At 43.7% G+C, this 12253-nt stretch overlaps 1 protein-coding gene across 3 annotated transcripts in view; it reads left to right on the top strand.

Moving 5' to 3' along the window:
• Positions 1-14: 14 nt before the first annotated feature.
• DGKD (diacylglycerol kinase delta) overlaps positions 15-12253 on the top strand; it is a 57963-nt gene continuing 45724 nt past the window's right edge. The window contains exon 1 of one of the 3 annotated variants that reach the window (XM_017726004.1): positions 15-1522. Coding sequence is in view for 1 of the 3 variants with exons in the window: in XM_017725983.1 (XP_017581472.1) it covers positions 12143-12169 (27 nt within the window). In the remaining 2 variants the exon portion in view is untranslated. Of the gene's footprint in view, positions 1523-7491; positions 7884-12127; positions 12170-12253 lie in introns of those variants that run through there. The other 2 variants (XM_008644384.2, XM_017725983.1) reach the window with 2 other exon arrangements.

Below are 12253 nucleotides of genomic sequence, written 5' to 3'. Positions count from 1 at the left end.
TTGCCAGAGACCCCCGAAGCTTTCTCCGGCGGCCTGTCACCGAGCCCGTCCCTCAGAGAGCTGCCGGCGATCCCCCACACATCCTGCCTCTCTCCCCTCACCACAACCCCTCAGGGATCTGCCGGTGACCACCTCACATCCGCCAAAGCGCCCCTCAGGACTCGGCCATTTCCCCCTTTGCCCCTGTTGGGAAAATCTTTAATTGTAACAAATAGTGTTTATGTTAGTTTTATTTACCCCGTCGTTTTCGGTGACAGCCGAACCACCCCTCAGGGTCCTGCTGGCGATCTCCAATCCACACAGCAGAGACCCCCTGACAACACCCCCAACAGCTTTCCAGGCACTTGTGAACCCCAAAATGCCCCTCAGGGATCCCCATAATGAACTGTTTCTCAGGTGCTCGTTAACAGCTGCCCCCTAAATGCCCTTCAGCGTCTGCCAGCGCCCCACAAACTGCCCTCAGGGGCTGCTGGAGTTGCCCCGACCACCCGGCAGGTGCCATCCCCAAACTGCCTCTCTGAACCTCTCCAGTTCCCCTCCCCAGTAGCCCAGCTCAGGCCACCTTCTTCCCAGTGCCAAGGTTCAGACCTTCCAGGGAGCTTTACCCAGCTCAGTGATCAGTGTACCCAGGCTCAGTAGAACCCTGTCTTACTTCTTTCCTTCCTTACCTTCTTTCCCTGTAATATTTTCTTGGAATCATGGAGGTCAGATTTGGGCTCCTACTCCCTAGTGCTGCCCCATTTACCTGGTATTTGAGTCCTTAAGGGCATCCTCACTCCATGAAGCTGCATCTTCTCTTTTCTCCCCATGTCACCATTGCCACGGGCTCCTTCCTCACCTCCCCATACCTTCCCTGAGAACCTCTGCACATCCCAGCCATAGATCCCTGTCACATTGTTCCATATCACCTTCCAACACCTCCCTCCTCTGTCGTCCTGTTGTACTTGGCACAAGTCACTGTCTCATCATCAGAGCTCTGCTTTGGAAGGTGCAGCCCTTGTTATTTCCTGCAGTCCTTGCGTGTGCCTCCCTCAGCATCTTCTCCTCCTTTTTGTGCATCCTAATTTTCCCCATCTTGCATTGTGCTGTTTTACCTTTCTGTAGCGATATAGCAGTATTTGACTTTCTGTCTGGCCAAGCAGTGATCTTACAGTTGGTTAGTCTTTGTTCCCAGCTTTGTCTGTCCTGCTTTGTCTTCCTGGTAAGGTAACAGTCCTTTCCACCCAGATTCCCTTGGCCCAGTCATGTTTTACCCCTCTGTGGTGCATCCTGGAACAATAACACCGTTTTTTAGGGGCAGTAACAACATTCTGCAACTACAACCACAGCTGTAGTTCCTCTGTATTGTTACTGTAAGAGAAGATGTGAAGGTTTCCTTCAACCTTAGACTGGGAACCACCCATAGGGAGTTTCCCTTTTCTGTACTATTTTTATTATAGCAGCATGATTTTTCTTTGTAGCTATTAAGCTCCTGTGTAACTCTTGGACTGTTGTGTCATGTATTTCTGCTTAGAAATACCAGGTTAGTTACTCTGCCATCACCTGCCTTGTGCTCACCTTGTCTCTGCAGCATGGACAAGCACGGTGCAGCTTTGGGGATGCAGAAGCTCGCTCAGCACTGGTGCTGCAGCTCAGTGTTGCTTCTCTTGTACTCATATCAAAGGAGAGCAAGTGTCTCTGCATGGTGCAGTGTCTGAAGCATTGCTCAAAGGGCTCTTCTTCATGCTGGCTGGTTTGCCCTGCTTTCAGACACAGGATCTGCCATCATTCTGCTGCGCATCATTGTTTGACTGCATTGGTTGCAGCTGTGAAACCCCTGTGACAAAGTGCAGTTGTTATGTGAGGACCATGATGGGGCTGCTTCCTCCATCTGTGAGGTGCTGCTGGCACTGCCACTGGCTTTGTGGGCTGAGGCACTGTGGGGCTGGGCTGTGAGATGGTTCTTTTGACCACATGAGGAGACCCTGGAGCCCTCTAAATCTGCTGATGTTCTGTGTCAAGCAGATTTCAACTGTGCTGTAGCACCAGGTGACTTAAGCTAGTCTGTTATTCTGCTGTGAAAAAAAATAAGCCTTTTGCGATATTTTCCTGCACCTGGAGTGCTGAATGTTAAGAATTTGTCTTGCTGGAGATTGGATGAACCTTGGGATTTATTAACACCACTTTTGGAAGGGGTCTCTTGGAAAGGGAGGAAGGATGCCTCCATGGTGGTGTTGAGAGCAGGGATACAAAGACTTTTCCAGTGCTAGAGTGGGAACTCTTGCTTATAGCAGGATGTTAGAGATGCTAAGGTGAAAGGTGCATTGGGTTGTATTTTTGTTTGAATATAGCAGAACATGTCCTCCTGTCCCTACTTAATAGTTTTCCCTGTTTTACATCACTTCCCGTGTCAGCATGGCTGGAAAAAGATGAAACCAGCCACTTGTATATGCGAACATAAGCGTATTAAGAACAAGGATTATAAACAGATATTGTCTACAGCTAGTAAGCCTTCTGTGTGTTAACCTGCAGAAAACCTTTGACTAAATAGTGTCATATTTTCCAACTAAGCCCAGGTATTATGGTATTCCGGATTGATTTGTTCTATTGCTTGTTGTTGTTGTTTTGGTTTGTCATCGTCTTTTCTGCATGCTGCTGCATGTATACTCTTTCCTTGCCCTCAGGGCAAGGAGCAAAGACAACTCTGTGGGTAATCATAGTTTTGATGAGACTTTGAGGAGCTCACTTCCTTTGTAAAGGCAGACCTAATTCTGAATTTGTCTGTTGAATGATAGAGTGCAGACTGCTGCAAGCTGTAGAAGCTGTTGGACAGGTCTGTCAGTGACAGTAAGAGATGCAGGCAGACTTTTACTGTGGCCTGAGGATATAAATCTCTTCTGATCACATCTTTTGCTGCAGTTAGCTTAAGACCATGCCTGTAAGTACAGCTAAATCACCATGGAAGCTTACGGTTATCACAGCTTGAGCACGAAGTCTGCTGTGGCCATGGAATTCCTCAGAATTTTCTTGTTTGTCACAGCTGCAAGCACTTGGAAGGTACTTTTTCCTTCCTCTGGTCCTGCCATTTGTTTTCCTAAGAAATGCTGTAAATTAAAGCTGCTTGCTTGCTTGCAAGACCATAAAACTTCAGTGAACTTGTCTCAGAGCCCAGAGATTGTCCAACCATGTTTGACTGAAGTAGCTTGGTGTGTAGTAGTGGGCAAGCGGAATTGTTTGGATGTTTAAGGACTGAGGTGTTGATGTGCAGGGTCTAAAGGCAAATCACAGGTAATATCTCTTTAGCTAAAAAACCAGTCCCTTGTGGGGGAAGGAGAAGTGGAAGGCTCAGTGTTTGGAAAATGAAGTACTGTGTTCTAATGTACTTACTTGCTTTTAGCTAGAAAGAATTTTTGAGGCAGAGAAGAAGGTATAAAGGAAGCATGTTTAACAGTCTTTTACTGATTATTATTATGGGGAAAGAAGAAAGCCTCACATGATCAGGTATAGCAGGTAGTGTGAGTGCTCTTGTCTCAGCTGGCCAAGAAGCAGAGGCTGCACTGTGTGCTTGATCAGCCATTTCGAGACCTGACAGACTTGCACCAGCATCAAGCTTCAGAGGAGCTTTTAGCTCCTCTCTGGTCTCAGGCTGGTGTTGGTGCAGCTGCAGAAACTGTTGGTCAGCTAAGATTAAGTATTTTTGAATGGATAGGAATTAGGAAAGAGATGAAATGACCTAAGAGAAGGAAGACGTGTGTGAGGAGAGGCAACAGCAGGACTTTGCTCCCACCTCCTAAGCAGTGCTGAGACCTCAGCTGGCCAGCCGAAGTGGTAATGTCATCTTGTTTTCACTCGGCATGGACTGAGGCACAGGAATATCCAAAGTGGTCCTGTGAGCTGAGGGTGTGAAACCAAGGAGTGCAGCGCCTTTTATAAGCTCTGACAATGAAGTGTGCTTCTTCCTTTGAACTTGACCTTTCATTTCCAGCATCACATTACAACCCTCAGAAAGCAGGAGGTTGGATGAACAGGCCATCTTCCCATTTCATTCATCAGTTCTGTGGAATTTCCAGCCTGCCAGCTTTGGTGTGTTGAGCTCTCAGTTTGTTTACCAGACAGGATTTCAGCAGCGTCCTTGGGTGGCATCAGGAGAACTTCTTGTTTAGACTAGTTCCATCTAAGTTCTGTTTACTTTCACAAGCAATTTCTCTGTAATATTTTCATTTTTATAAGCATTTATCATTGCCTTGAACTTCTAAACACAAGTTTGCAATATTTATTTCACCAGGGTTGCAAACAGAGTGAGCCTCTTTCCAAACTTTCTGGGATACTGGAAGCTGTCTAGCTCCAGTAGCAGAGATATGTCAGGTTCATTTATATTCTGAAAAGCAGTACAAATGAACTAGTGTTGAGCTTTATGCTGCAGTGGACAGGCTGTTCAGTATCTGAACTAGCACATTTCCCTTCTCTCAGGTATAGGTGATGCCTTTTGCACTATGGGAAGTTGTGATTTTCTTTCTGACGAATAGCCTTGAGGTCTTGGAGCCCCCTTGCAGCATAAAGGCAGAAAAACAGGGGGAAGCAAAACGTTTCTCCTGGTTTTTGTGCAGGTTTCCAGAGCATACTATGCTGAGTCCTCAGAGACATGGTGGGCAGCATGGGCAACTGAAGAAAGCTAATTTTGTTTCTTCTTGTATTGCCTGTTAGATAAAATGTCCATTTTATAGGTAAAGAAGTGTTATTTTTATTTCTGTAGTGCAAATGTTTTAAGATTTCCTGAGATGAGAGTGAGGAAAATGAGAAGTTTATTAGTTTGAAATACAAGTATTGAAAGAAGTGTTATGATAAGAAGCAAAGCATTTCAGTAAAGCAACATTGTAAAAGAAATAAGCAAGAAATGAGGAAGGAATTTTCAGGAATTCATGACTTAATTCATGTTCTGTCTGTGGCATCTTCCACTAAAACATATTAAAATGTCTTTCTGGTTTTGTTTTGCTGCTTTCTAACAGGTTATCTGAAAGAGGACGTTTTAGGAGCTTCATGTTATAAATTGTGGTGGCTTATGCTTTAATCCAGGTAGAAACTGGGAACTCTTCACCTAAAAAGAGAGAGAACTTTTGCAAAAGAGAAGTTTTCATGATTGAACTGAAACTGAACATCTTGAGCATAGGTTTAAGGACGTGAATTTTCTTGGATTAACAGCATGAGCATGCTAGTTTCTTCTCTGAGCACTAAGGAAAAAGGTAGGATTTTAGGCCGTATGAATGTTTCTGTCTTAATCTACATTCTGTTTCATGTGCACTTCAGACTCATCTGTTCTGACAATTTGGAAAGCCTCCCAGCACTGTTTCCACTTGTGCCTTGCTGCTGGAGAGTTTTGGATGCTGTATGAAAGCAACAGCTGTTACTTCCTTGTTAAAAAAACCCCAAAAAACAACAAGCCCAAACTAAAAAAACCCTACTGCACAACGAAACAAAGCACAAAACCACGCGCACTTGTAGCGTTTCTCATTCCTTCTAACTATAGATCAGGTTCCAGGAACTAAAGAGCTAACATTAAACTTTTTTGCATGTGTTGAGAGCATGGATTTACTTAGACCACATCGCTAAAAAGTTTCCAGGCTACTAATTCTTCTCTCTAATAAAATTAGAGACAAATGAATGTTTTGGTCTGATTGCTTGGTTTTTAAAAATAAAACTTAAGTCAAATATTTGGTGTATTTTCCCTAAAACCTCTAGTTATGGAAAAATTACTGAGTTTTTACTTTGGAGGAGTACAGGATCATAAATGAAAACTGTGAAATGTCTGTCGCCAAATTACCTGATTAGAAAACCCAGTATACCACGTAAGACACTGTATAACTCTACCTTCTTTAACTACAAATCCAGTCTGATTCTTTCTGAAATAGCAGCTATACCTGCATATGTAAGAGAAAGCACAAGTAAAACAGAGAGGGTTTGTTCCCTGTTCCTGGAAAGCTTGAGATTTACCCTAGATGTAGGGACAGCGTCATTGGAAATTTCGCAGCACACTACTGTCCCAAGTGAATAAGTGTTCCTCTTGGAACACATTTTTTCAAGATCTCATATGCACCAACCATTATTTAAAGGCTATTTTATTAACTCTCCACTGAAACAGTTTGTTCCCTGCTTTTTCTTCACTAAGTGGTTATTGCTTCTTGTTTCACTAAGAATTTATGTGTCTCTTGAAGAAAGAAGGTGCTTCTGTTTGGTACTGCAGCCCTGTGGGATAGTTATCCAGGGGTAGCTGAGCTTTAGGCAGAATAGCTGAGGCAGCAGCACTGTTCCACAGCAGCTGCCATGGTTTGTGCTCCCTTCTCACGCATTTTATATAAAACACTCCAGAAAGCAATGCGCTTATCGTGCATGCCCTGTTCAGTAGTGCTGCACCTCTGCAGCAGCAGTGCAGTGCTTCCACAGGCTATGGAGCTTGCAGTCTGCAGGCCCTGGACCACACCTGGATATGAGAGTGCTTACATAGAGGAGAAGGAGGTCTAAAGCTGGCTGCTCTTGTCCAGAGAGGAGAAGGTTGGCTTGATGGCTACATTACCACTTCTGAGTTAGGTGATTGATTATACAGGATCGCTTCATTTGGTTTTAGAGGAGATCTCTTTGTTTCCTCATCGTCTCATTGCTAAGTTGAAAAGTTTTACATCTGATCACTGTTCTGATGTTGTGGTTTGGCTTTTTTCAGAAAGGAAATGCCCTCTTGATCACATAATGCTTGCATCGAGCAAATTGCACTTGAGTCTTGCAAGCTTTAGTAAATTTAGCCATGTAATTTTCTAGTGAGGAGAGGTGATACCACCTGCAGTTTCCTACAGGGGAAATGTAGATACATACTTCCTATATCAAATGCATAAAATCACCCAGGGCATCCCCAGACCTGGGAGCTGAGGCAGGTGGTGCAAGCTCCAGGTAATGTCATACCCTGTGGGACAGCCGCCTTCAGTGGTCTTTGAATGACAGAAATGTGTCTGATAAAACAGGGAGGGCGAGCTGCCTGCTCTTGGAACTGCTCTTGGCTGAGGCAGGGCAGAGCACTGTCTAGAATGCGTAGATCTATCATTGAGGTTTTATTAAAAATTATTATTCTGGGAACTTGAGCCAGCCCCTTCTGTTCAGCTGAAAGTTAACAAAATGGTGTTCCCAGGGCTGTGCTCATCTTCCTTCTTGTTGCTGGTGCTGATCAAGAAGTCTTGGCATGGTCAAAGGTATTTGTAGAACATTAAAAGAGGGAAAGTGGAAAAACAAATTAAAACTTTGCAGTATCCTTTAAAAACTATGTTAAATAGATGAGGGAAAAAAAAAACTTTAAAGCATAGGTTGTTTAATACATAAATATGGAAAATCTGATTACGACAGTTGTTACAGAGGAGATAAAAATAAATTTTAAGATACCTGAGTATTAATTAAATGGCCAAAGGCCAAAAGCTGCTTTCTGCTCTCAACCTATTTGAATACCAGTTGGAGTAAAAGGATGAGGATTTGGCTCTGCATCTGCCAGTCCCCACCAAACAAGGCTCCTTGCAGAATTCAGTAGCAGAGGTGATGGGAATCCAGACACAGTGGGAGGAAGCTGTCTTCTTTCAGTCTCCTCAACACAAGGGCAAAGGATTCAGTTTTCTTCCTCAAGGTATAACTTTTGCTTTCCCGTGTCCTGAAGTTCTCATACCAGTACTTTCTGCTGACTTTTCCTTCCTACTTGGCCAAGGTCTCCATGATGTTCAGTGGTGTGGGAAGGATGGGGTGGTTATGAGTGTGAGGGTGAGATCCACAGCTGTATTCTGCATGTGCTTTCCCTTACATTTGCTCTTCTGTGCTCGCACTGGTCACACTCCCCAGCCTGGTACTTTCATGTCAAATGGCCCTGACAGCCCACTGTGGTGAGTGCCTGGCTCCTTCTGCCTGCTGGTGAAGTGGATGGGGGGGCTTAGACACGTGTTTTTTGGTAGTAACTTGTTTCTCTGAACGAATAAGAGTGTGACTTAAGCTGTGGTGGTGCAGGCTGCAGCGTTAGAGGGTTCTGGGTACAAGCTGGGATTCCAAATGAGGTTCTATCGCTGCACCTCAGCAGCAGAGCCACGGGCTTCTGAGTTCAGACGGGATTCTGTGGTGCTGGTGCATAGCTTGTGACAGGTGTGTCTCAGACCTGAAGGTTTTATAGTAGGTAGCATGCTTTGACATTTTTTGTGTATGGGAAAAATGCCCAAGGAAGGGATGTAGTCATGTATGTGTAATTCTCGATGGTAGAAAAAATAACAGTCAAACTTTTCATGTTTGTCCTTAAATGTATAAAGCTCATGTTTAATTAGTACCCTTTAAAATTTTATTCCATTCCAGAATTTTCAGGTAGCTGTTAAACTGTTGCCTTTTTGGCTTTAGTTACCTCTGTGCATGGGTTTGAGCCCTTATCATCCAGCTTTGCTATAGTTTGACTGGAGCTTTATACTCAGTTTCCCTCTTGTAATAAATGTGTTTGGGAAGGATGCTGGGAGCCTATGGAAAGCATCCTGAGGCTTAAGCAGTTAGTGTGCCAGGAGTTGTCCAGCTCCTAACTCATCCTGAATCCGTGTACTGGTGTGTTTTTCATTCTCCCTTCTAAGTAGCTGACCAGAGTATTCATCTGTTTTAAGTACTTTGCTTGGAGCTCTCTGACAGAGCTCATTTTACTAAGGAGCTGTGCGTTGATATGCTGTATGTTGTATTTCCTTCCCCATATACATTCTTGTGTTCTTTCAAATTGTTTTTCATTTGTTAATTTGTTCACTTTAGGTCTGTGACTGTACATCTCTTTTAGGAGAGTTGTTCATAATAGTAGCAGCTGAACCTGGTATTGAAAGAAGCTGGTTCAAAGACCTGTTCTTTGTTTATTGGCTGCAGCCTTAACTAATGAAGAATGAAGTGTTTGACCATTTATCTGTGCCAAGGCAAATTAAAGCCTTTTCAGTATTTATTTGCTACAAACTCCTGTTTTTTCCTGCGGATCTGGAGAATGAGCTTGCATTTCCTGTTTCAGTGATATCTCAGCTACTCCATGGATAGGCTGCTGTCTCGGGAGTTGCAGGGAGGCTGTAGGAGAGCTCGCCGTGCTCGCCCCAGTCTCTCACTGGGTGTGCCGAGTCCAGCTCATTCAGCAGGGCTGGAGGTTACAGAAGAGGAGAATTGGGAGGATGATTGTTAGGAGAGTTTTCGCAGGCTTTCCCGTGTGCTTGTACAAAGGTCTGTGCTGTAACCCCCTTCATTAGCTGTAGTGCTCGGCTTCTGTTGTTGGGCCTCTGACTCACTGCCCCAGCTTCTATTTTGACATTTGATTCCAGCTCTGATTTTCTTTTCTTTTTCTCCTCTTCAGGAGTCCTTTTTTTGCTGTGAATTCTCATAATGTCTTGCTCTTTTGATACCAGTGAAAGAAATCTTAATGCCATTTTCACTTTTTCAAGAGCAAAGTGCATTTACTGTAGAATTCCAAAACAGGGCTACACAGCCGGTAATTACCTTGTGCTCCCCTATAGATCTGTATAGCTCTCTCTGTGTCCCATAGTTAGAATTGCTTTACTGATCAGATTTCACCTCTCCAAACTTCCTGGCGTTCATTTCCAGGGTGTGACCACTGTCTGGTGGAAGGATGTTGCTCTCAGATTAGCTTGTTAACCCCCTTGTTTTGACCTTTCATGTCTTGTTCTGTGGGGTTGGTTAGATTTATTCCTGTAGTTTCTTTGTTGGATTTACTGTGTTTTATTTGATTTCTAAATATTAATTAGTTTCATGTTTATGACCACAGAGAGCTTTTATGACACCAGCTACTAAAGCTGTTTTACCCACAACAAGGTACAGGACTCAGATTTGTACCTGCTCTAGCACGGCAAGGCTGGCTGGCCGTGTTTAAGCGCCTGCAGACCTACTCCTATCCTTTTTTCCATGGCTTACCCAAAATCAGTGACTAGATGAGGTTGTTTGGTCCCTGGGGATCAGCTGCCTGTAAAATTCCCTAGTAAGCATCTATAAAGACAGCCCAGTTCCCCATATGCTTTTGCATTTTGTTTTTTCCTCTCTGCATTTGGTGCTTTGTGTAGTCAATTATTCGTTGTTTGGCATCAGTGTTTTATGGTACATACAAATAAAAACAGTGTGTGTCCTAAAGCTTTTAGATTTTGAAGACACATGGAAAACAGAAATCCAGATGCTGAGAGCTTCGGGTTTGGGATTCTTTAGTTGCTATTTAGATAGCTTTGAATCATTTTGCTGTTACCTTGTATATAGTTCTTTTTCCTCATTGGAAAGAAGTGTCAGCGGAGCATAATTCTTGTTTTAGATACTCTGCACTGAGTAATTGCCCCTGAAAATATGTTATGATCTCAGCAGTGAAATAAGTTGCATTGTTCTTCCTCTGTCTCTATCAAACATGGTTTTGAGCCTCTCTGTGCCAAGGGACACTTGCCAGCCTGACAGCAGGACACGCTTGATAGTCACCCTCAGTCTGGCTAATAGGGCTTGTTTTCCAGATGAGGAGATTAGTTTTATCAAGAGCCCTACTTCCAAATGGGGCAATAGGTTTAAACTTCAGAAAGGATTGTCTGCTCCTGTGTTTCACTTGGTGAGCACTATTATGTGCAGGAGAACAAGGGATGTAATCGGAAAGTAGCTGAAATCTGACATGATCCTTCCTAACTTCTAGTAGAATCACTCATGTTATCAGTGTAGAAAGCACTTAAAACTGTGTAGGCTGTCTCTGACCTCCTGACATGGGTTACTGGGTGCAAAGACACCTCATATGAGCCGTGCTGCCGAAAACACAGCTGTGTCTTGCTGGTTTTCTGAACAGCTCCTGTTAATCTTTTGGCTTGTTCTTACAGGGTGGGAAGGGGAAGCAGTGAAGCATTAGGCTCTCTTTTAAGTTCTTTTTTTAAGTCCTCCGAGATGTTTGAAACTATTTCTGTTGAGGTCAGTGGCAAAACTTTTGTCAGTTCAGGATTAGGCCTGAACCCTGCACCCGTTTTGACAGGACAAATCTGAGAAGATACTATGTCTCTTCCTAAATATCAAGTTTTGAAAGGGGATGAGCTGGGGGGAGGGTTGTGTATTGCTTGCCATGAACTGAGTATTTTTCTGCAGGAAGTTGCTGTTCTTCAAGGCCAGAGATAAATACTAAAATGCTAGAAATTGCCTAGGCCTTGCCTTTCAGCTGTCTATCTTTTCAGACTTCTTAAGACTCTCTGCTATGTCCCGTGTTGCTTTAAATTGTCGGCTTGTTTGGTAACCTTTTTTACACTGATTTGAAATATGATAAAAGGGGGTCAGTGTTGAAACCAGTAGCACATCATTTTACATTTGATCCAAGAAGATAATTCATTTTTTCATAGTGTTATCTCTCTGCCCACAGAATGCCATGGCACAGGACACCACACTGGAAAGGGACTCAGCTGGAAAGAAAACAGTCTGCATAGTTCCACTGCAAACAATTTTTGTATTTATCCTGGATAGGATGCACATAATCAAATCTCATAATGTTTCAGGCAGTAGCTTTTCCCATAGAATCCAATATATGATACTAAAAATAGACTTAACACTCTCTTTTCATTATGGGAGAAGCAATTTCACTTTTACCTTGAATTACATGCCCAGTAATCTGATCAGAGTAGATCTTCAATTAAAAATCTGCAGAGAGGCTGGGGAGCAGAAGTAACTTCACCTCTCCCCTTTTTTTTCCTTTGTGTCACTTTGCAGTCAGGTCCTTTCCCCAGTTCATTTTCTTCAGCTGCATTCCTCTGCAAGTAGCAAGTCCTTTGGCTGTAAAGTCAAAATAGATGAGGAGAAAGGCAGCGATGTCTACATCATTTTATAAAGTCATCTTGATCTTATCTCTGGCCATTTCCGCCCAAACCCACCAAACTGTGCTGAGCTGAGTGCCTATAAATAGCCCGGCTGCTCTCGTGCAGAGATGGGCAGCGCTGAACCAGACACATGCTCGCTGTGAGCAGAGCGAGCGCTCCTGCTCTGGCCTTTCATGTCTGAGCAGGGTAGCTGAGAGGTTTGCTATAGGTTAGAGCCTGGCAATGACAGAAGCTGCTGCTTAGGGCGGGGCAAGGTGACTTCTGCAAGTGTTGCCTTTTGGTAAAAAAAAAAAAAAAAAAGGTTTAAAAGAGGAATGGAGGAATGCACGTCTTGTGCAGAGGTGAGTGAGCCCAACTGAGGTGAGGGAGCAGGTGGGAGCTGAGGGAAAGCAGAGGCATTGTTTTGCTGAGAGTTACCATGATGG

Source organism: Corvus brachyrhynchos, unplaced genomic scaffold (assembly GCF_000691975.1).
Source record: "Corvus brachyrhynchos isolate BGI_N302 unplaced genomic scaffold, ASM69197v1 scaffold450, whole genome shotgun sequence".
Classification (NCBI taxonomy): Eukaryota; Metazoa; Chordata; class Aves; order Passeriformes; family Corvidae; genus Corvus; species Corvus brachyrhynchos.
The sequence above is the reverse complement of the archived record's forward strand: the minus strand, read 5'-3'. Positions and strand labels throughout refer to the sequence as shown.